Source organism: Actinia tenebrosa, unplaced genomic scaffold (genome assembly GCF_029948245.1).
Source record: "Actinia tenebrosa isolate PJP-AT-01 unplaced genomic scaffold, QUT_ActTen_1.0 utg344__unscaffolded, whole genome shotgun sequence".
In the NCBI taxonomy this organism is placed as follows: Eukaryota; Metazoa; Cnidaria; class Anthozoa; order Actiniaria; family Actiniidae; genus Actinia; species Actinia tenebrosa.
Window position 1 is genome coordinate 883,602 of NW_028292606.1, and position 23,447 is coordinate 907,048.

Here is a 23,447-nt window from a genome sequence, read left to right on the forward strand (position 1 = left end):
TGGTTTGACCATACATTTTCTTAGTTTTTCTGTTTTGCCTAACAATTTTTTTTTGTTTTAGTTTTTACAACTCCAAAACCAGAAGAAACAGAGTCGCCATCGCCAACCCCAACTGGTAAACTTCTTGAAAATAATTGTTCTTAAAATTATACTTTAAGAGCTTCATTTCTTTTATTATAGATATTATTACTATTGATATCATCTAAATTACGGCCTGCTTCTCCTATACTTTAAAGAACAATACAAAGCGTAATTTTAATTGAGAAAATAAAAAGTGCAGTCCAAAATGATGGGCGACAAAAAATATGAAGAAAAGCGGAATAAATCAATTTAATAAAGGGGAAGAGTGAAGGTTTGTGTAATGGTACTTTAATCTCACCTCTAACCCGAACCCCAACCCTTTTGACTGCCCTGGGGTCTTAGAGTCTCTTCCTTGATTCAAGGGTTTGTTCAAGGTTTCCGCACCTGTTTTCCTTCCAGCACGAGACCTAATACTCCAATCCGCAATCTGTGAATTATTTAGCCGTACACAAAGGAGGATGTTTGACTAGTATGCTTTGCGCGCCGTACTCATTATGCATCTGTATTCAACGTTTGAAAAATTTCCTCTCGACGGCGATTTTCCTCGAATTTCTCGCCAAACAAAAACAACAGCTTTTGGCTTATTAAAGATTTTCTGCATCCATACTGATGATTTTTCTCTGGGACCTAGTTTGGTATTTTTGTAATTTTTGCCTTAGGAAAAATCAAAATATGTCGTATCAATAATTGTATGATTTGAAAAAGATTTGACAATTGAAGTGTTTTTAAGGCTTTGAATTATGTGGGAATAGGAGCTTTGCACCATCACGTGATGGCAGCCATGAATGGGGGGCCTAACGATAGTCTTTTCCCCCTGCGCCGGGAAACTGAATCCTTTCTAATGTAAATCATGTTAGATCAGAATCAATTGTTCCTGCCCCCTGTCATGACTGCCATCATGATCACGTGATGGTGCAAAGCCTCTATAAGTCGAACTTAGAGAAAAGGAAATATAAAAAAGGACACTACACCTACAATAAGTATAATCTTCATACTATGCTATATACCTTAAGACTAGCTCCACGTTTGAGGGATCGGAGATACGGCCAGTACAATTTCCACTAAAATTCGCCATGTGTTTCATTTCGTCTTGTATTACGTCCTTGATTTGACGTGAACCTCCTAGATTTACCAAAAATGGTGTTTTTGAGTATTTTATACAATACTGATGATCTTGATTTTGAAATAGAATATTGAATATTGAATATTGAATAGAAAAGGAATCACGATTTCCCTCTATAATCTCCATAATCGAGTCCATAGACCATGTTTCTGCATTGAGTAGATCACGTGACTTTTCAATATGATAATATAGTTGGTCGAGGCGCGCAAAGCTGCATGCTAGGGAAATATCCTACTTTCCCGTACCCTAAGTGCAAGGCAATTAAAGCAGCTAAGTCTATCGAGTAAATAACTTTTTTTCTTTCCTTTTTCTGTTTATATCGATTTTTTTAGAGTCCATCAAGCTAATGTACGATTACGGTCCACCCGAGGGTGACAGTGTTGTTCCTCTTACATCACGCTACTCTGGTCGCTGTTTACCCATTGCTTTAAATGATAATGGCATCCTCATTTTCGAAAAACGACATTACAAGCTTTTTGTAAGTAAAACTTAAAAAGAAATAATTTTTCAGGGGTGTTTTAGAGCCTTCATAAAATATCAAACTCGAAAACAAGGCCATTTGCTAAATCAAGCAAGTAATATATACATAGTAGAAGCGGCTAAAAACTGTATCAACATTCAAAATGGCGAGCTGATCGGAGGCACTGAATATTTAACGATTATTCGCCGAAGGCGAAGTGAATATCCGGGAATATCTTCCCATATGCACTGAGCCTGGGGTGAATAATTGTCTTAGTATAATTTTAGACTTGAATATCAGAGAAAAGAAGAAAAAAAGAAAAAAACCTTTTAGTATCATTAAGTATCATGTCCGCTCTGGCAAACTATGGTAAACCTCATAATTACCGCTCGGGGATTTATAATCGTCTCAGTCTCACTGTTCGCTCGATTAATCACTGCGCGCGAAACTCTATACTCAAGTCTAAGGCCTAGGGCAAACGTCGAACATTCCATGATTCTATATCCCATTTACAAACTCCTTCCGAGATGAATATTTTTATAATTTCATAACTGGTTTATTAACCTTCTTTTAATGCTTCACAGATTTGCATGAACGGCTTGATCCGTTTCGGAGCACCCTGGTATATTCACTGGCCTCATACACTTGGCAGCAGTCATCAGTCTTATGACAAAGACCTAGCGATGTTAGCACCTTATTGGTCACTGGTCGATATCTATTCCTTTAATTTAGGAATTTCTAATATATACTATCAAGTGTACGATTCTTCAGTGAATACGTTGAAGACAAGAAACGTCCTTGCAAGAGCAACATTTGATGTTAACAGACTTAATCCACAGCCTCTCCGAACAAAGTTCCAAGCGTCATGGGTTTTGGTTGTAACGTGGAGCAGGCTTCGTCACGCTAACAGGAATTCTCAAACACGTGTTCTGGTAATTATCGAAAATGCTTGTTGTTGTTTAGGAAAGAGGGATAGTTCAAATGAAGGCATTCAATGCGAGACGATCTCTTCTCACCCCTTTCCGCCACAAGAACCTTTTTGTTTTAACTTTTTGACAATGAATAGAGAAAAACCGGAAACAGAAGAGTAAGGAACAAAAAAAAAAAAAAAAGAACACACACACACACACACACACACACACACACACACACACACACACACACACAAAAGCCAAAACTATCTAAAACCAACAGCAGCCAATTCGAACTCGAGAATAGACCAGTTTCGAATTCCGAATTACCGCTGTGTTCCTTGATTACAGACCCATTTGCACAGGATTAGCCTCGTATCAGTGTTTAAATATTCTCAAATGCCAACAGAAAAGTAAAGAATGCACAACTTCAACAATACAAACATTTTGAAACTCGACGGACCTTGACTGGAACACGTGAATATTCTGAACAAGCTCGAGGCTAACCCTGTGCAAGTGAGTCTGTAATCAAGAAACACAGCGGTAATTTGGAATTCGAAACGGGTCTATTCATTGATTCAAACTCGCTATCAGAGGGATGAGAGGAAGTGAATCTGCTTCCATCTTGGCACTATCGTTTTCACAGTAAATAATAACTGGCCCGTATAACAAAATCATTTTGGAGAGATTTTCTCATGTCAACTAGAGCATTCTGATATCATAATGATGAGCGCTAGCAGCGATCCCTCGCACAAAAGGGGGACAAAGAAATGCTGTCAATCCGTACTGCCATGATGCTTCTATACAAAATACACATTATATATCCCCTAAACAAATAGAATAACCATGTGCTGTTAACTTATTTACATAAATACCCAATGTCCTAACACATATATCGCTTCGTCTTCATTTGTAATATTTTGTACAGAAATTTATTTTATTATATATATATTTATGTAGTACAACACTTTCCAAGCTGTCATAATCACTAATGGGGTGTACACTTTTGCCATGTATAACTATCCACCCAATGGTATTCAATGGTCTGCGCCAACCGCAAGGTAATGATAAGTAGGTAATCATTTTAAATGTCCGGTGCAATATACAGCCATTTGCATTTAGCGCCGATCATTCACTACCACAATCCCACCATCAATATCAACCATATTCACATGAGCCGTACGCATCAATGAATCATAAGGAGGTAGTCTATTATATAATTGGGTTCGGTTCATGTTAAGTTCGACTTTCGTATTCGGTCTTACTGTCCTTGCAACTAGACTGTCTTGGAAATCGGTTAATTCTAAGGAATCTTGGCCTAACAAACATAACCTACCATTGAAAAAATTGCTTTTAGTTTGTCGCATTCATTTATTTAAATTTATTTATTTATTTTCAAAGTGTTAATTACAATCGATTCTGGAACTCGAGAGGACTTCCTGTAGTTGGATTTAGCGCAGGAAATAGATTTAGCTACATCATTCCGAGGTAAATATGGATAACTTAATTGGATTGGTGTCCCAACGTCCAAAAGTATATTACGTTTTGAGTTTTGTATACATGCCAGTTACATTTTATATGCCAAGATTAAATTTGTTAATCCAATTGTTTTAATTTGTTAAATCCAGATCTGGAACAGTCAACGTTGAAAGCATTGACAGTAATACAGGACAAAAGATATCATTTAATCGCAACATCTTGCAGAATCACCCACATGACATCGTAGGAAAGTGGTTCTTTCGTTTAGAGACGTCAACGGGAACCGCGAGGGCAGAACAGAAATGCAGAGAGTGGTTTAAGAAGCAGCCAGATCCGCGACCTTTTCTGGAATACCTCGAGCCTTGTCCTTGTACTAGTCGACAGGCCTGGTGGGATGAAAGATTCATCCCTGAAGCAAAATGGTGGCGGAAATCCCTTCCTTGTGCATATTCAACATTTGCTTCGGTTGACGGATGGGAACAGAAGTGTTGTTATTCCTCTAATTGGGGGGCCCTCATTGTTGGATTTCCAGGCGGTGGCACACCCCATAGATACAATCGTATGCAATACGGTGACCATTTTGAAAGCGACGTTAGAAGTTATGAATGGTGCTGTGTACAATCTGCCTTGTGTCATTTGTATTATGAAAAGCGACCGTCAGGAGACTGCAGTCAATATGAGCCTCCTGCTTGGAGTAAGTCATTCATTTTACTTATATGAAAATAGAATAACGCTGTACGTAATTAGTGTTGATCCAACCCAATCTTTATAAATTCCATGTCGAATCATAAGTTGAATTTCAATTTCGAAACAGGTTGGATCTGGGGAGATCCTCACTTTGTCAGTCTCGATGGAAGAAATTACACATTTAATGGTCTTGGTGAGTATGTCATGATGGATGCAAAGGATGGCTTCTTCCAAGTTCAAGCTCGAACAAGACTTGCAAAAGGAGGCGGTACTGCAACTGTGTTTTACGCTGTGGTGGCGAGAGAAAGAAATATAAGCAAGGTGCAAATGAAATTGGAAAACGAAGGTATTTTTCAGTAAGAACAGATAAATTATTAGAGCATGTCAGAATATTCGCTAGAAGCTAAACGTTTTTTCTTTCTTAAGCAAATTTGTACTGCATTACGAAAAGCTAAAAAAGACTAAAATATGTCCCTTTATCTTGTCTTTTGAATTATCTATTGATATTTTGACTCTTCGCAGTAATCGTTAAAGTGCACCTAACCCCTGATAATATACAATTTTCAGTATTGATTCTACATAAGGTGAATAGTTGACCTTGAATTGAATGTTGCGTCTTCAAGTTGTAAAGGTCTATAGCTCCAATGTGTTAATGACTGTGACGTCATTCCAGGCTTTGGAGTGTATTTGTTTTAACTAGTAATACTTATCACTAGCCATTATGAGATACCAAATTTACAATCAACATTGTAGAAACCTTGAGTATAATGATGATGCTTTTTAAATGCTATTTGTGTGAATCAGTTAAAATTTGTATATTTAATGGAGCCTGCGAATACATCACAGTTATTGACATAATGGAAGTATAAACCTTTATATTAACTCAAAGACGCAACATTCAAAGGAAGAAATATTTCAACGTTCAACCAATTGCTTTAGTTAAAATTAATACTGAATGTATTGAAGAAGGGGTTCTGCTCTTTAATAATTACCATTTCATTTCTTTTGACGACCTTCCGTTTTTAGGTAACATAACACTATTAGTTGATGGAGAGGCATATGATTACTACAGCCTTACTAACCAATCCTTAAGAATGAACGGGTCTGTCGTCATCTCCCGTCCTAACGACAACGCATTCAGAGCAACATTCCCATCTGGAATCTCACTTACTGTAACAGAAATAAAGGGTGCCCTGTCCATCTTACTGGCAATGCCCAAATCGTTCAGGAACCACACAAAAGGGTTGTTAGGGACCTGGAATGGGGACCAAACAGATGATCTGACAACACCAAGTGGACTTGTCTTACCTGCTAATGCAAGTAGCAAGGATATTCACTTCCAGTTTGGACAGAAATGTGAGTTTTTTTCAAGGGTTAATTTAATTTGTGAATTTACAAAGCGAACCGTAGGTAGATAACAGGTATTGTAAATAGATCTTGAGCGAAAAAGGACGTGGATATGAATACAGTTCAAACATATAATCTTATTCTAAAGAGAATGATACGTTTTCTGAAATGGAAAACAACACGATAAAACGATATATCACAATGCAATGATATGAGGTCCAATTGCCTTTCTTTTTTCGTTACCTTTACAGGGCAAGTGAACGATAGCACCTCCTTGTTTACATATGACGCTGGCGAAAACGTTTCAACGTTCTCAAATACATCATTTGTGCCAATGTTCATCGAAGATTTAAAGTTCTACAACGAGTCCCTGAAACAACAAGCTTATGCTGCTTGTAATGGTGACATTAATTGCTTGTTTGATACTGCTTCAACCAAAGACCTCTCGCTTGGAATTAGCACCAAAATTGTTGGATCTCAAATGGTTAATGAATCCAGTACACTGAGTAAGCAAAACCTAACCATTCTTATTGGGAGGGCTTATGACAATTCCCTAAGCAAGTAAAGGCCATTTTATTTTTATCAGATCAACGTTAACTCAAATTATTCAATTCTCAGGAAGAGGAATTGAAATTCGTATTTTTTGGAGAAGAAAAACTAGAAAAACTAGAAAACTAGCTTATAATCTTCGAAGCAAACAAGCGAAGAAACAATCTATTTTACTTACTAATGACACCTAGTTTGGCAATATATTCTAGATGCATTGGTGAAAAATCTCTGAGCATCAATGTTTCCCATAAACATTACCCAAAACAGAGGAGTTATTATTTTCAAATCGGTCAACATGCCCTGGTTAACCTTTTTGATCAGAAAACAAATAGTCCCCTTCACAGTTCCCGGCGCAATCTTGAAAGTTAGCGGTGCCTGTGCTTCAAAGCGAGAACGGCGACGACAGTCTTGCAATGATGGAGGTATGTGCATAATTGTGCGTGTACAATAAGTGTTGATAAAGGTCTCTATCTATAATTGCAAGGTCACACCAACACGGTTACCTTGTAAGAAGGCGCATGGAACTGTGAAGTCTATTATTGTACTCCGTAAAACATATATAACCCGTGGTAAAAAAAAAAGAGAAAATTGTACTTTTAACAGTTGTAAGTTTTCATTTGAAATTTCAACGAAAAGCAAAACAAAACAAAACAAACAAACAAAAAAACAAAAACAAAAAACAAAAAACAAAAAACAAAAAACAAAAAACAAAAAACAAAAAAACAAAAAACAAAAAACAAAAAACTAATGAGTTGGGATTCCGAGAGTAACATTGTCTCATGCATAGAGCCGTTTCGTGTTCATAGAGCCGTTTTCGTATAACTATGAAAAGCTCACGACACGAACACGGTCGTGACAAAGAAAGGGATAGACCAGACCAATCACATTGCTCAATAACTTACTCTCCATTCAATCAAATGCCAGGAACAAGGCATAGACACGGTGCGGACACAGTTACGCCAAGGTCACGGCACTGTCAGACCAGAGCTCTTTACAGTCATGTGAAAACTGCACTATAGTTAAAGGCACTGTACACTAAGTGGGTACCGTGATCATTTTATGCAATATATAATCATGATAGTTGGTTACTAATGCTATGCGTTGTAGATACTGTGGATGGTTCCTGCCAGGGTTTCGTTTCTTCCTCAGTGTTTCTTTTCAGTTCATTACCGCTATTACATATGATTGGTCATCCGAACCACTCGAAGGTCTTACTCCCTATAGATTACAACGAGAGAACTTGCCCCCAAAGTCTTGTCGAATACCAAAGATAACACTTGGCACCAACTAACTCCACCTTGTGTCGGTAATTATGATACTTAATTTATTATACAAACGCTCGTTTCTATCCACAGAAAATTCCCCTCCTGCATTTCAAAATGGATCGTCTTTGGATATTTACGCGAAGGTCAACAGAACTGAACTAGTTACTTTCCAGGCTAAAGATCCTAATGGTGATGCCATGGAGTTCATTGTTACGGGTTTACCTGACAAGGGCATCGTGAAAGCAAGCAATTCATCTGTAACCATAGTATGGAATGTTACAACCAAAGCTGTAAGTTCATTAATTGTTATAATTAAATTTGTAGTGCCATACTCTCAAATCTGCAAATTTGTTTTTACCTTTCCTTCTAACGAACCATATATCGACATATTTCACTCATTTCGTTGGGAATATACTCTGCCAATGTTCTTTTTGATCTACGTTTCGACCATACTTCGTTGGTCTTCAGGATCTGGTGTTCTTGAATTTTTTCCCCTGAAAATGGCTGTCGAGTGGCAGACATATTTTTCGCTTCGCAAGATCAGCACTACCCTATTAACATCTTGAAAAAGGATGGGATATTGATGTATCAATTGTTTTTGTTCTTAAAAAAGGTTCAACTGGAAGTGATCGTCAAAGATAGCAAGGGGGCTAACTCTGTTTTAAGACCGATGCTACACGTTTGCGCATGCCACAATGGTGGTGACTGTTTGACAAGTAATCAAGAAGAAAATCGTAACAACAGTCGTTTTAGCATCATGTCTTGTCATTGTCGAAGTGGCTTCACTGGCCGATTCTGTGAGAGTGATATTGATGCATGTGAGGTCAATATGAAGCCATGTTACCCTGGAGTGCAGTGTAAAGACTTACCAGCTCCTGCTAATGTTACGGGATATGAATGTGGACCCTGCCCGCCTGGATTTACGGGTAAAGGGGAATCTTGTTCAGGTATATATCGTTCTGGTTTTAAAATGAAAGAGCTCGGTATCTTTTTAGTAAACAAACCTCTGGCCCATAGAATAATGAAATTTGTGGGGAATGAAAGCTTTAGAACTTAGCGCAGAGGAGGAAAAGGAAGGCTCCAAAACTGAGCACACCGCAAGGGAACCTTCAAAACCTTTACATTTTATTGATACCCTGAAGCAAGCTCTGGTCTGATCAAAGTCAGGTTACAGCTAATTCACAGACCAAATTGAAATTTAGCTTGTTATAAGGTTTTGCAGAGGTAAATAAACTAGAGAAAAGCCCGGGTAAAGAAAGAAATACCTGAGATGATTGACATATGCTAAAAGATTCAGTATGAGTCATGCTCAGTTCACGTGACGGCAATAACCAATCACGATATGCCATTGGACTCCTTTTGTTTCAGCGCCCCTAATTTGAATATGTCCTTAAAACAATAGGCATTCTGCGCCATGCTCTGTTCACATGGGATGCCGAGTCCACCGATAGAACCTAAAGACCCCAACAGTGGGAGCCGACCAGCTTCTCTAGTACCGCTAAGCTACTCTTGACTCGTTGCGCGTTATCAAAACATTCCGCTTTCGCTTTCTAGAAGTAGTTTTTTAACACCTTCCTACCACCTAATAGAAATATTGCATTTTAAAGATAAATATTCCTTTACCATTTACATTAAAAACTAAAGAACGTTGTGAGAAACTTTAAATATCATTATTTTATCGGGTTCATACGCTAGACATTGATGAGTGTGATGGCTCCACACACGGCTGTTCCCAAGTGTGTGCTAACACACCTGGATCATTTGCATGTGATTGTAACCATGGCTACCTGTTGAACATTGATGGCCGCAGTTGTGACGGTAAGTATCGTATTATATTCCTCAAAATGATTTGGTACTTTCACAAACGTTAACAAGCACAAAGGTACATACACAAAGAAAAGTTATCACAAATGGTCTATTGTATTTGTGTCTTTGTGTTATGAACTGTTCTAGTTGAGTGATAACGAGTATTAGTCGCTGAATAGTGCACTGTTTGTCATTATCAATTTTGATTTTATTTCATGGTTGTACTGCATGTGTTCTACGATGATTATTCTTTTATTATTAATGTCTTTATAGATGTGAACGAGTGCGATCCAGCCAGTGACTGTATGCAAGGATGTGTGAACACTCCGGGTAGTTACAGATGTACCTGTGACAAGTACTTTACAGTAGATCCTACCAATCCCAAGAGATGCATACGTAAGTGATTGTACTGGAATAGAGTGAATAGCTGTAGGGTAGTTACAGATGTACCTGTGACAAGTACTTTACAGTAGATCCTACCAATCCCAAGAGATGCATACGTAAGTGATTGTACTGGAATAGAGTGAATAGCTGTAGGGTAGTTACAGATGTACCTGTGACAAGTACTTTACAGTAGATCCTACCAATCCCAAGAGATGCATACGTAAGTGATTGTAGTGGAATAGAGTGAATAGCTAACAGTTTAGTTACAGATATACCTGTGGTAAGTACTTTGTAGTAGATCCTGCCAATTATGATATAGATGCATTAATACATTCTACTTCATCTATTTCGTCTCTTACATACATCTTACCAAGCGTTTGCAAGAAACATTAATATGTGAAGTATATATCTTTTTCAGCTGAGTCACCCTGCAAGGATGGTAATCATCAATGCAACCAGATCTGTTATGTTTTCAACGGAGTAGATCATTGCACTTGTGGTGCTGGCTACCAACTTCAAAGTGACAACAAAACTTGCTCAGGTTATTTTAAAAAAAAAACTGTTAAATATAAAATCCAGGATTAACCAATCAGATTTTAATTCACAAAGTTTCACAGAATTTGACATAAAAGAATCTCTTTACTGAGCCATTTTCTTTTTATATTTCTGTTAAAAGCTTTGCTTCCAAGATAATTTTGATAAAGCCTACATCTCGAAAGTTGTGCCTTTTCTTTCATGTTTATTTGTTAGCCCAAGCATGCCAAGTCAAGTCAAAAGATATATGGTGTATCTATAAATGGTTTTGAATATTCTAGAAGATGACTGCTTAGTATAAGATCCACTTAGCTGGTGGTTTTTCTTTACAAATTAAATATCAAATGCAATTGAATTTTCAAATCCTTTGGCAAAAATAGCTTGTTAGATTAAGCTAAACAACTACTTATCGACTTTTTTTTTTTTTTCCTTTCGATTTTTCTAAAGATATTGATGAGTGTAAAACAGGCAAACACCGTTGCAATCAAATGTGTCGAAATACGATCGGATGGTACGATTGTGCATGCGTTACTGGCTTTCGTTTAGATTCGGACAACGTAACCTGTGTTGGTAAGTATTAGATATATACTTAATTGCAAGCACAACATGATGGTGGCCGAATGTACAATATAATAATATCAAAAGAATTAAAATATCAGTGAATTAAATTATTAATTAGAATGATTCCACGAAGCAGATCGAACGTTGCATGTGTTTTGTAATCGGCATTTCTTTGGTTTCTGCACAAGCCAGTAGCCTTTTTCACGCTGCAGTCATGTTGGTTTGAACGATAAATGCTACCACGCATAGCCTCGCATTCAAGTTCTTGAGAATAAATTTTTGCAGGTTAAACAAAGTTTTTGATTCGCATGCGAATAAACATGGCCGCCTTGTAATAAAGGTCCACTGCCATAGTTTTGATTTTTCGAAAGTAACTTTTAAAAAGGGGACAATACAATACTTTCAGAACAAATGCAAATGAAAATTTCGTAAACACTTTGGTAATGAAAACAACCTCTGGGCTATACAAAGTCAGGGAACGACTTGCTCGTATCAGAAGTGACGGAATGTTTTTGATCTTTTTTGCAGAAAGCCCTAGTAATAGACAACGTAAAAAATATATCAGGGATGATATTCCATAATTTCTGATATGCGTTTGATATACTTGTGTATATTTGAAGCGGCCATAATTTTTGCAAGTGACCATATACATCTTCATTTTGTGGTGGCCATCTTTTAGTCTTGAATCCGAATTTGTTATCTAAAGTGTCGGTTCGTTGATTGTTTTCATCAGTCTTTTTGTCGTAGAAGAAGGCTTTTCATCTTATTCGTTTGATAACGCTTTCTATTTTTACGATTAGATTTTTGATTGCAAGTCCTTACGACAACATCTCCGAAAGGTGTAATCTCTGCCTAACAAGAAAAGCTTTACATTATAATTAAAGCCGACGAATCTACCCTCCTCTCAACTAGTCGTATTTTATTCCTACGAACATATGTATTTAATAATCCACGTGTTTGTACCTTACATAAAGTACCATACGACTGAAGCCTCTGTAATCAAGTCTGAATTTTAAGATATCAAACATGGCCTGATGATGCTGTAGTCTGGGTCGTGTTTGCGATCTGTTGGTCTAGTAAATATCAAAATGGATGTAACAAGATACTCAAAAAAAAATCATTTTAATTGTATATTCTGACTTAAAAGTATGAGTGTTTATTTCATAGATATTGATGAATGCATGGAATGGACATTCAACTGCTCGGCCACAATGAGATGTCAAAATACGATTGGTTCTTACAAATGCCAATGTGAAGAAGGACTGTACTGGATTGACAACAGATGTAGTGGTAAAAATCCATTCACTTTTATCGTAGTTTGTTATTATCATATTTGGACCAATCGGTTATACAGTCTATTACAGGATTAGTTTTGAATTTTGCTTCCCTTTCCAAATTAACAACTACATAAGGGATCGATCACTTAATAATTATGCCCTGGTTCTGAAATACAGGTATTATTTAAAAAGCATCATCGTTTTACTTGTCACTCATAACTCATAAGGTTCTTGCGAATTTGTTCTCAAAAAAAGTTCAGCGTTCTGTATTAAAATTTGACACACAAAAAACTCAAACTACTCAAGTTACGTCATAGTCATTACCATATTGGAAATATAAACCTTCATAACTTAAAGACATGACACTCGAATGAAAGAATATTTTCGCAGTTAACTATTTACCAGCTACCAAAAAAACTATTTTGAAGGTATTGTATAAAGGCATATAAATAAGCACTAACGATGATTAAACTACCGACGATTCACATATATGTATTTCATTGATTGTATATAATTGCATGTATTTCTATTTTCTTTAAATTGCAGAACCAGACAAAGGAGTAGCGCTGCCTCCTCCTCCACCTCCACCAAAACCAAGACATCCTTCAAGTGAAGACGTCCAAAACAGTGTCATTGTTACCATCCTAAACACTAACATTTCAGAAGTAAATACAAGATGCTTTTGATTGAAACTTAACATTAAGTATAATTAATTTTTTTTAAATGTTTAAATTTTTTTCTTTCTAATTTCATGCAAAGGTGTGGTAATATTTATTTTATTAATTTACTAACTTTACAACTAGATAATTAAAGCTAATTGAGGGCATGGCCAACAGGACAAGAGTCCCACGTCCCTTCTTCTTCTTATTCTTCTTCTTCTTCTCCTCTTTCTTCAGAATAAAGAAGATAAATACAATTGGTAAAGAAGAGTAGATAATACAATATTTGTATAAAAATTATTTCTTTTTTTTTTTTTTTTTTTTTTCCACAGTGGAATGTGATATTTGACTTGGATTTTAAAAAGGCCGTAGCTATAGCAGTTACCAAAGGATGCGCAGAGTACTACAAATGCATCCCTGTGAAAAGACGACAAAGGTTTGTTAATAACTGCACAATAAAAATTAAATTACCATCACTTATCCTCGTTCTTCTCGTCCTGGAGAACCAATGAATAAAAGCAAAATACAAAACAACAAACAGTTTAAGACGACCATGAACTGCAAAATCTACATATTAGAAAGACCGGAAGTAAATAATACAAGTACAGCGTCTGTAAGAGGACGAGAGCGATCAGGTTTTTACTTGAAAATATTGCACTATTTTTTGAAGCCCAAATCCACAAAATATTTCATTAAGTTTTAACGTTTCTCCTCATGAGCTATTCAAAAAACAGTGGTCATCGTTTGCAATTTTTTGGAGCCAGATAAGTGATTGATTGAAACAAATTTGCCATTTGATTGAAGCACCTTTCATCATCATCACAAACATATCCACTATTTTGTTTTCCAGACGTTTAAATGGATACATCACCTTTACTAGTGATCAAGTACATCTTTTGCCAGGTTTTCCGATACAGGTGTACAACTCTTCCATGTCTGATCACATGATTGCTGACGTAGCATTCTACGTCAAATTCCCACCAGGAGTCGCCATTGGAGTTACTGACACAGTTGACAAGAGTCTTCTCATTGATATAGTTAACGGATCTCTCACTCCTATTGGCAGAGCCACCAATAAAATATTGCTCTCAGTTAAGGCGTATGTTGACGACGATATTAGTAGAACCACTCGTGCTTCTACCACAGAAAAACCGACAGAAAATATTGACAAGGTACCTGGTGCGCTTATTGGCGGATCAGTAGCTGGTGCTGCAATTGTTATCATCGTCGTTGTCATAATAGTAGTGTTACTCAAAAGGTCAGTTTTTTTTATTTTTTACTTGTGCTTTATAGACCTTTCTCGAATTAAGAAGCCATTTTCATTATTCTCTACTTTCACATCCCCATAATACATTTTCAATACATTTTCTGTAAGACCAAAACTCTTGATGATCTGTACACGCAAAAATAACTTGGAATAAACTGATAATCAGTATTGTACAGATAAAAGCGGGTATAGTATAAATTCAATTAAGAAAATTTTCAATTTGGGACAGTTTTTGATTGGTTACCCCACGAAGACGCAAAGTATTATGGGGATGTGAAAGTAGAGAATAGCGTCATTTACTTCAACTACCAGAATCGCGTGCACAGTTTGTCAGTTGATCAGCATCTTCATGATAGAATGGAAATTTAAATCACTAAGCATTATGGTAGTCGTAGTAAAATGGCAACGTCACGCAAACTGCCTTTGCGCTAAAACAACCACGATCACTATTTTAAGTCGAATTCCCTACGTTGTCAAACCCAACCACTTTAAGCCGTTTGTTTTTTTCATGGTCATGGAGGCAATTCAGGAATGTAAATAAGAAGGAAACATACACATCTTTTTTTACTGCGGTGCTTATCCGTCTTATTCACTTGCTGTATTCAACACACCAACGTTGTCCCAACTAAAAAACGTTAGCCATTATTTATTGGAACGGTTCGCGTTGTCACTTGATCAGTCACTCATCTCTAACTTTAATCAAAACCACAGGCAGTCCAAGTAATGTTAAAAATCCTACCCGAGGTAGCCAAACCAACGCCTTGAGATGCTAAATGTAATTTTGCGTCTTTGATGACAAACATGGTGTGTTCGGCTGCATAGGAGCTGTGTCTGTATTCGATATTTGTGCGCTCATTTTTGAAAGTCTTTTTGTATTGCAGAAGGAACACCTCCAAGAGGCAAGAGCCACCAGCGATTGAAATGACGCCTGCATCTTTCACAAATCAAGGAATACAGCTGGAAGGTCCCCCAACTGTTCTGGTTAATATTTGAACTTTTTCAACCGCTTGCTTGCATACATTTAAAAGTCTCTACGGCGTCAATAGTGATTTGTATACGCCTTCCTGCTTCCCATACTAGTTGTAGTTAACAGCGCCGGTTCTATTTAGAGAATTTTCTTGGGCAATTTTTTCTAAAAGGACAGTACTCTTGTTGGACCGACCAAGAAGAGAATGACGCGAAAAAAGACCCAAAGCTTGCATATTGTCGAGACGAGTAGGAGATTTGTTTGGAGATGTTCACAGCACAAAGTTCCGATGTAGAATGAGAAAATATGAGAAAATCGCTAGCTTTATAGCGCAAAACAGCAAGGCAAGCACTTTTACGATGACGTAAAAGATCAAACAATGGTGGAATCAAACAAGTTTGGGCATGCTTGTATAGGGAAAAGGATCTACAACCAAACGGGCCATCGGGCCTTATGGGGCCACAAAATGCCACTTCGGGCCAAATCGGGCCTAATAAATACATAAAAACGCAATAGAAAGCTTCCATTTGCAGTGAGTCACTGGTCAAGTAAACATGGGTCGAACGCGAAGAAACTGTTCTGTCTTTGGATGTGGAAGCACCAATCTTGCTCGACTAGCAAATCATCTCGATCAAGTTCACCGTATGGATACCGACGAACGTGTCAAATGGTTAAAATGGAGTAAAATTGGAATATGTGTACCTTTAGAGGATGAAAAAACTGGAACAGACAATAAAGAATTATGTGTGGAGAAAACTTTGGAGAGACTTATAAAACGACAAGAGGACATGGAAACAAACTTTAATAATTTTCTTAGAGTACCACTAGGAAAATCTGTTGTTCAAAAGCAAAAGACACCACTACATAAGAAAAAGCAGTGCTTAACAGACAAGAAAGATATTGCAAAGAAGTGGTTGACCTTGTAATTCGTAAACAACATATATGCTATCGATTCTGGTATCCAGCCTGTAGAACATAAAGGAAAGAAACGCAAATTGTTGTTAGTAGAAGACGGTACTGTGTATAAGATCAAGCGCTCCAAGCTGGAAGACACTGTACAAACAGGACAATTTATCTAAAACCTAATGTTTCTGTAAATAATTTAGCTTCCAATATTAACTTTGTACAATTATTGGTTTATAGGTTATAGAGTAAAGGACAGAGAACCATCTTACATTGTGCGTGTCTTTATTAAGGAACAAAAAGAAAGTCAAGGTTTTGCTTTAAAATTACCTCTATCGCTTTCTATGGAATATTTATGTTCTGAAAAACAAAATAATTTATACAACGTTTAAGCAAACAAAGATTGACATTTCTGCTTGACAAGCAGTTTTCGCTCTACTGCACTCTTGCCTCACTTCCATGTTTTGCTCCAAAAATCAGTACGATTTCGCATTCGCCTAACCCCCTTTTTCTCCCTTTTGAATCCCTGACCCAATGGATCACAAGCTGGAGTATATCATAGGATTGTTAGTTACTGAGTATGATCAATTCGATTACTCCAGACGCTGAATGAGTACCAATTCGCTTTTGGATAAAATACTTTACTGGAGATGAAAATACTTTAGAGTGGTATTTCTAAGTTCATGTTAGAAAGAATACATAATCGTTGTATAACTATGAAATATGGTTGAATAAAACCGGGATACGTTCCGAAAACTTTATTTTCATAAACATTGCATCTTTTCTACTATCCTAAGATCATAGGTGTTCTAAAATAGAAACATGTAACCAAATCCAAAGTCGAGATAATACAGTGAGCAAAAAATAGATACAGCTTGTCCAGGATAGGGATTTCGGGAGACTCGGCTCTGGAATATTAAAAACAGCCCCTGATTGGTTCATGCGTCTGATTATGTCATAATTCGGACTATTCTAAAAATAGATGTGACCAATCCAGGAGGATGCTCAGAAGCGGCTCTGATTCCTTCTCAAGAACTATGACGTCATAATAGGGTTGTTCTAAAAAATAGATATGACCTATCCGAAAAGGAGGTGTGACATCACTATGAAGGATGTGACGTCATTTAATGGGGCTGACGTCATTGCAAGGGTTGATCCACGATCCACCCTGATCCACCCGACGCAGAACCCCTATTCTGTATACTACTATTGTGATCTTTGGCTTTCCTGGCTTACTTGCTGTCATATAATAGTCATATTATTTTTATTTTAGTTCATAATTGTGAGTGTATGTGAGGGGACAAAACACTTTCCAGCCTCCTTAATCGTAAATATCTCGAAAATGACCTTGGAACGTACACCCCTTTTTTCTTTCCGGATTTGAAATCATCATTCAAAAAATTAAAAAATTGGCTTAAACTGAAAATCGTGATCAGAAAACGTTTACATGGAATTTTTCAATAGTTGGCTGTCATCTTAATCTTAGGAGAATGGCAAGTTTCTCTATAAAGATCTAATACTTTAAATCGATTGGAATTAGTTTTAGTTTCAAGGTCTTGAGTTAGTCTAGTTCCAAAAAAATAAATAAATAATGGGGCAACCGATCCGATTGTCATTTCCTTATTAAAAAAATTCCCACCCCCGGCACTTCATCCCTTCACCCCCACCCCCCCTCCATTCCCCAATTCAATATCCTCGCACACTTTCTTAAACTTTTATGGTTTCTTGACGAAGCTTAATCTAATACAGTCACGTCAGCGTCCCATAAAACGTTTTTTTTTCATCCGTCCACTTGTCATTTATTGTTCACCCACTATACACCGAATCGAAATATGGCGACCAATTTGAATAACTATTGTTATGCACTGACTAGCGACTGACTAGCCTCCTATACATGTGAAAATGCTTTTATGTTTCCAAGTGAACACGAGGCTAGTCAGTCAAAACAATAGTTATTCAAATTGGTCGCCATATTTCGATTCGGTGTATCGCCTACTTTAAGCTTTATATTAGTTAGTTCTTTTTAAAAACATTTCAATATTCAAAACATTTCAAAACCTGTCGGTTCCATCCATCCCACACATTTTTAACGAGCGTTCAAACTTTTTCTTTTCACGTCAACATATATTCACTTAGCAAAACTCAGTCAGAGATGAAACTCTCATAATATTAAGTTTATAATGCAGAATGCCACCATCTGGCACAGCTTTTAATTTAGTTAATACTTCATTTATCTCTGCCGTGAAAAAATAAAAAGTATTACGGGCAGATAGCTTAAAAAAAAAAAAAAAAAAAAAAAAAGAATAAAATAAAAAAACAAACGAAACATGCAAAAGCTATTGGATTACCTTTTGTCTCTGAAATCTATTTGCTTTTCTAACCTCAATTACTACCTCGAAAGATAATAAGTGTTAGAAACTTATGATCAGGAACTCTTAGTTTTTTGAGTTCCTTTCGGCTTGTGACAAATGAGAATTTATTCCAAAACGTTAAAATTAATTGGTAATCAGGTCCGTAGTTTGTCATGTACACAATCCTCAATTAGTGATCTTCGACTAGCTTTTATATAAAACTATACAACTCTTTTTTCGAACTTCATTACATTTTATTAATCACTAGCGGCCGCCTTGTATATTGACAGATCATTGCTTTCACGTCAGTACTATACTGACTCATTTAATAACTGCAGATGTTTTGTTTATTGCATTTATAAGTAACTTAGACTACAAACTGAAAATAGAAAGAACTTTAGAAGGAGAACGATGGAACAAGGACTTATTTGTCTTATTCTCTTCTAAACTGTACTAGAAATTAAGTTTTTCAAAGAAATATTGTTCTATGGATGATTGTAAGCAAAAGCACAACAAGATAGATCAGTTTGATCCTGATTTCATCATTCCTTTAATCGTCCTTCACTCACTAAGCTCCATCTGTGCCACTCTTCTCAACGCTCTTGTTATTCTGACAATATGGAAGACACCTTCTCTTCGTACGCCATCAAGGATTTTCCTCTGCTGTCTCGCTGTTAGCGACTTTTTCATGGGATTCATAGCACAGCCTCTCTTCGTTGTGTACTGTATTGCTGCACTAAGAAAGTGGACTGATATCTTTTGTGCGATTTGGGTTGTTAATCTGCGAGTTGCTTACTGCCTTGGTGGGTTATCACTTGGCTCTCTAACATTCATCAGTATAGATCGATGCCTAGCCATTAAGACTAAGATGTCATATAAGTCTCTGGTCACGTTAAAACGTGTATTATGGTTAGTGATTTGTGGCTGGGTTTTATGTATTGTGAGTATCTCTCTTGCCATACAGTACTTCCCTTTTCGGACATGTCTTCTCGTTGGGTCTGTTTTTATCGTAGTCGGGTTGCTCATAATAACAGTGTCGTATTCTTTGTCGTTCCATGCTTTAAAAAAGCTGTCTCTCAAAGTGTCGTGTCCTCCAAGTTCTTCTACTTCGAAGAATAAATTAGCGTTAATGAACCAATCAGCATCGTTGAACCCTCTTGCATCGATACATCAATCAACGTCAAGGAAAAAATCTGCATCAGTCAGTGAATCCGCATCCACAGATCAATCACAACAGGAGAATAAGCCACCTACACCCAACCAATCATATTTAGTCATCCAATCGGCATCAATGAATGAAGCACCTTCAAATGACACACCACCGTCATTGGACCAATCACCATCGGGTTTTCAAGATAACCCATCAGCATCGACTGCGCAACAGACCCAATCCACATCATCACGTCTCCCAGCGTCAACGGATTTCAACGCTTTCAAGTACAAGAGATCTCTCATAACTATGCTGATGATATTAGCCCTGACAATTCTCTCATACTTGCCTCTGATTTGCCATACTTTTATAAATGCTTTAATTACTATAAACAACGCTATCGTGTTTTCTCAATTCAGTCAATTTATCGTTGCGCTTAATTCAACCCTCAACCCCTTGCTGTACCTGTGGCGAATGAAAGACTTGAGAAGAGCAACAAATACTACACTTCGACCGATAATATCTAAGGTTCAATGGTGACCAACAGGGCTCTTTGGCGTTCAGATGTTGTTGATGGCGTGTATCCCAGGAGTGGTGTACGGGCTTAGGAGGAGGAACGGTGACCAACTTTCATTCTCTTCCTTTCTGAAAATAAAAGTAAATCAAAAGTAGAGAGTTTGCCAGAAAAGATACGATGTCAACCGGCTTAATTTTCAAAACAACAACTCCTACCAGTAACATATTATTAAGGTTGCATGCGACGTACTTGTAACCTTCAAAACCCTAAAATAACACAAAGTGGAGATGGTAACTATTTTTTCCAAGCAAGGTTAAAAAGTTCACCTCCGGTGGGACTCAAACCCACAACCTTTGAATTAGAAGTCCAACTCGCTAATCCATTGCGCCACGGAGGTATTTTTTAGAAAATATGTAAACCTGCTTAAAGATATCGAATCGAATGAATTAATTCATGACTTACTTAACGGACTACCTCGACGATACGGCAGCCATCTTGCCAGGGGACAACACAAAGATAACGGTAAGTATATAGAGTTTCGCATGTCACTTTAATGGGTTTAGCACAAGATTTAAAATCGAGAAAGTAAAATATTATTGTCCCTTTTTGCTAATTTTACGCCAAAACTTGCCAAAAATCTGTCGAAAATTGTCAAAAAAATAAGACACAATATTCTTAGTTTTTTTATTAATGAACTAAACCAAGTCTAACATATATGTATTAATGACAGATCCTAAATAAATAGATGCTTTATTACAAATCTACTTATGTAGCCAAAGGCTGAATTGCGTAAATACAATTAAGATTACCACTAATATATATGATTCCGACTATACTATGACTTACTTAAATATATAATATATAATAGCTACACTTAACTGTTGTTATATCTGTTGGTTTTCAAAGCGGGAACAACTTTGCTGCCGTAGAGTAACACTAAATTAATTTGTATTGAATGGGAATAAATCGGTGCAAGTCATCGGTGCAAGTCATTGGTGCAAGTAATCGGTGCAAGTTACTTAAGACAGTCTAGTCAGTCAAAAAAGGTCTTACAGTGGCGTTCCATAGTCTCTAGCACCGAGAGGCTTAAGGTCTTTCTATAGGCCAGTTCATAACCATAAATTAGAATCAAAGCTCTCAGTTTTCTGTATCCTTTTCATGTATTACTTACATGCAGGCGTACAAAAAAACTGAACGGATGCATACAGTGTAGAACTTGGTCGTTTCAGCTGAGTAAGGCCAAGTAGAGTCTTTTTGCTGTTTTCTTTATGATCTCAGACGTGCAAATTCCACTTGAGATAAGATTACACCCAAACTTTTGACTGATGAAACATGACTAAAAGATTCAGCGTTGGTATTCATCTTTTTATTACGCTTTCATCATCTAGTTTTACGGCTTTTATATTCCCACTTTTCTTTATTTTCTTCTTTCTCTTCTATTTCTTCGTCGTCCTCTTAGCTTCGAATAGGAAGCAAAATAATCATTAGTGATGATGCTTTTCGTTAAATAAATTTTCAACCGTTTCCGTAGTGTAGTGGTTATCACGTGTGCCTAACACGCACAAGGTCCTGGGTTCGATCCCCAGCGGAAACAGTAGGTTTTTGCCTTTTTATTCCGTAATCTGCAATCAATAAAGCCAAAAGAGCATTGGAATTTACTGATGACAAAATAGAAAAATTATAATAATTAGTTTTACATCTTTTAAATTTCCACTTCATTTCTTTTCTTACTCATTTTCTTTTTCTTTTCTTTTCTCTTTTTCTTCTTTTCTTCATTTTGAATACAAATATGTCTATAAACGGTCTCATTATTTTAGTCCCCAATTGTTGTTTTACATGTTCGGTGTTGATGTACAAGACAATCTAAATTGGAACTCACACGTATAGAGTATCGTGAAGAAAGCTAGTAAACGTATCTATCATGTTAGAGCCTGTCGTAAAGCTGGTCTTCCCAGTGATGTCAGCCTTACCACCTACCTTACCACGATTCGTTCGTTGTTAGAATATGCAAGTCCCATCTGGGGTGGTCTACCTAGCTACAGAGATTGAAAGGGTTCAGGAAAGATGTCTGGAAATTGTTGGCCTTCCTAAAGACACTCCAGAAACATTAGCTCACAGAAGAGATACACAAGCCATTAAAGAACTAGAACGTTTAAAAGAAAGTAATAGCTTAACACATCTTTTCTCTGAACAGTCTACACATAACTATAACCTAAGCAATAGGAAAATCTATCTTACTGTCTCATAAACTAACAGACACAAAAACTCTTTTATCCCAAGAACTTTGAAACTACTATCATTATGAGCAGAACTTATACAGAGCATTTGTACATCTTGTAGTTAACTTTTAAATATACACACATATACATATCTTTAGTGTTATAAATTCTTAAGTATACATAAACATAAATTCTACAATATCCATATATTTTTACCACGTGCAGTATTTTTTTCACAATTGTGTTCTCATTAAAGTATTATTATACATCTTTACTTAAGATTTTATAATTTCCCTATGTTTTTGTTGGAACACATATTCCATATATTTATAAGTCGTGCTTTTTCTTTCATTTTCAAAAGTAGTTTTGTTTTTAAGTTTACCTGGTGTTTCAATTGGGTAAAGAACATAATTACAGTAAGGGCACTCGAACCAAGTACACGTTGTGTTTTTTGTCAATTTTGTAAAAAACGTTTAATTGTAAATCCTCCCTTAACTGTGAAGTTAGATGGTCCATTATTAGATCCGAATCCCTGTGTAGCTAGTTTTCGAAAATATAATTTGATTTTCGAGAAGACGGCCTGAGAAGAGGTTTGAGCGTAGTCCCAAAAAAAAGACGCTCAAGAGAGGTGAAAATGGCTCGGAAAACTTTGAACAGAGCATGCGTAAAAAATAAGTAGGAATAGAAATAGGACGGCTCCCTAAAATAGAATGGAATGGTCAGGTTTTCGAACTTGCTACTGATACCATGTAACTCAGTACTACCTGCTACATGGACGGGTTGTCGGCGTCTAAACGATTATCCAGTGAGGAGGGTGGCTTGACACCCAGTAGGAATAGAAATAGGACGGCTCCCTAAAATAGAATGGAATGGTCAGGTTTTCGAACTTGCTACTGATACCATGTAACTCAGTACTACCTGCCACATGGACGGGTCGTCGGCGTCTAAAC

General features: G+C 36.8%; 1 protein-coding gene and 2 non-coding genes across 3 annotated transcripts in view; 2 read left to right on the plus strand and 1 right to left on the minus strand.

The window, feature by feature from the left end:
* Positions 1-16,528, plus strand: part of LOC116286566 (uncharacterized) — a 72,951-nt gene extending 56,423 nt beyond the window's left edge. The window contains exons 42-61 of the mRNA XM_089025448.1: positions 62-115; positions 1,537-1,682; positions 2,249-2,596; positions 3,536-3,636; positions 3,977-4,063; positions 4,204-4,748; positions 4,869-5,087; positions 5,768-6,097; positions 6,340-6,594; positions 7,993-8,192; positions 8,516-8,849; positions 9,598-9,720; positions 9,982-10,104; positions 10,511-10,633; positions 11,074-11,196; positions 12,355-12,477; positions 13,011-13,129; positions 13,456-13,559; positions 13,974-14,381; positions 15,272-16,528. Of these exons, the coding sequence (XP_088881574.1) occupies positions 62-115; positions 1,537-1,682; positions 2,249-2,596; positions 3,536-3,636; positions 3,977-4,063; positions 4,204-4,748; positions 4,869-5,087; positions 5,768-6,097; positions 6,340-6,594; positions 7,993-8,192; positions 8,516-8,849; positions 9,598-9,720; positions 9,982-10,104; positions 10,511-10,633; positions 11,074-11,196; positions 12,355-12,477; positions 13,011-13,129; positions 13,456-13,559; positions 13,974-14,381; positions 15,272-15,383 (3,977 nt within the window). The 3' untranslated portion in view covers positions 15,384-16,528. The remainder of the gene's footprint in view (positions 1-61; positions 116-1,536; positions 1,683-2,248; positions 2,597-3,535; positions 3,637-3,976; positions 4,064-4,203; positions 4,749-4,868; positions 5,088-5,767; positions 6,098-6,339; positions 6,595-7,992; positions 8,193-8,515; positions 8,850-9,597; positions 9,721-9,981; positions 10,105-10,510; positions 10,634-11,073; positions 11,197-12,354; positions 12,478-13,010; positions 13,130-13,455; positions 13,560-13,973; positions 14,382-15,271) is intronic.
* Positions 16,529-20,601: 4,073 nt separating this feature from the next.
* Trnar-ucu (transfer RNA arginine (anticodon UCU)) lies at positions 20,602-20,675 on the minus strand. The gene has a single exon. It is a non-coding gene; the product is annotated as a tRNA-Arg (tRNA).
* A 1,124-nt stretch (positions 20,676-21,799) lies between these two features.
* On the plus strand, positions 21,800-21,872 carry Trnav-aac (transfer RNA valine (anticodon AAC)). The gene has a single exon. It is a non-coding gene; the product is annotated as a tRNA-Val (tRNA).
* The last annotated feature ends 1,575 nt before the right edge of the window (positions 21,873-23,447 follow it).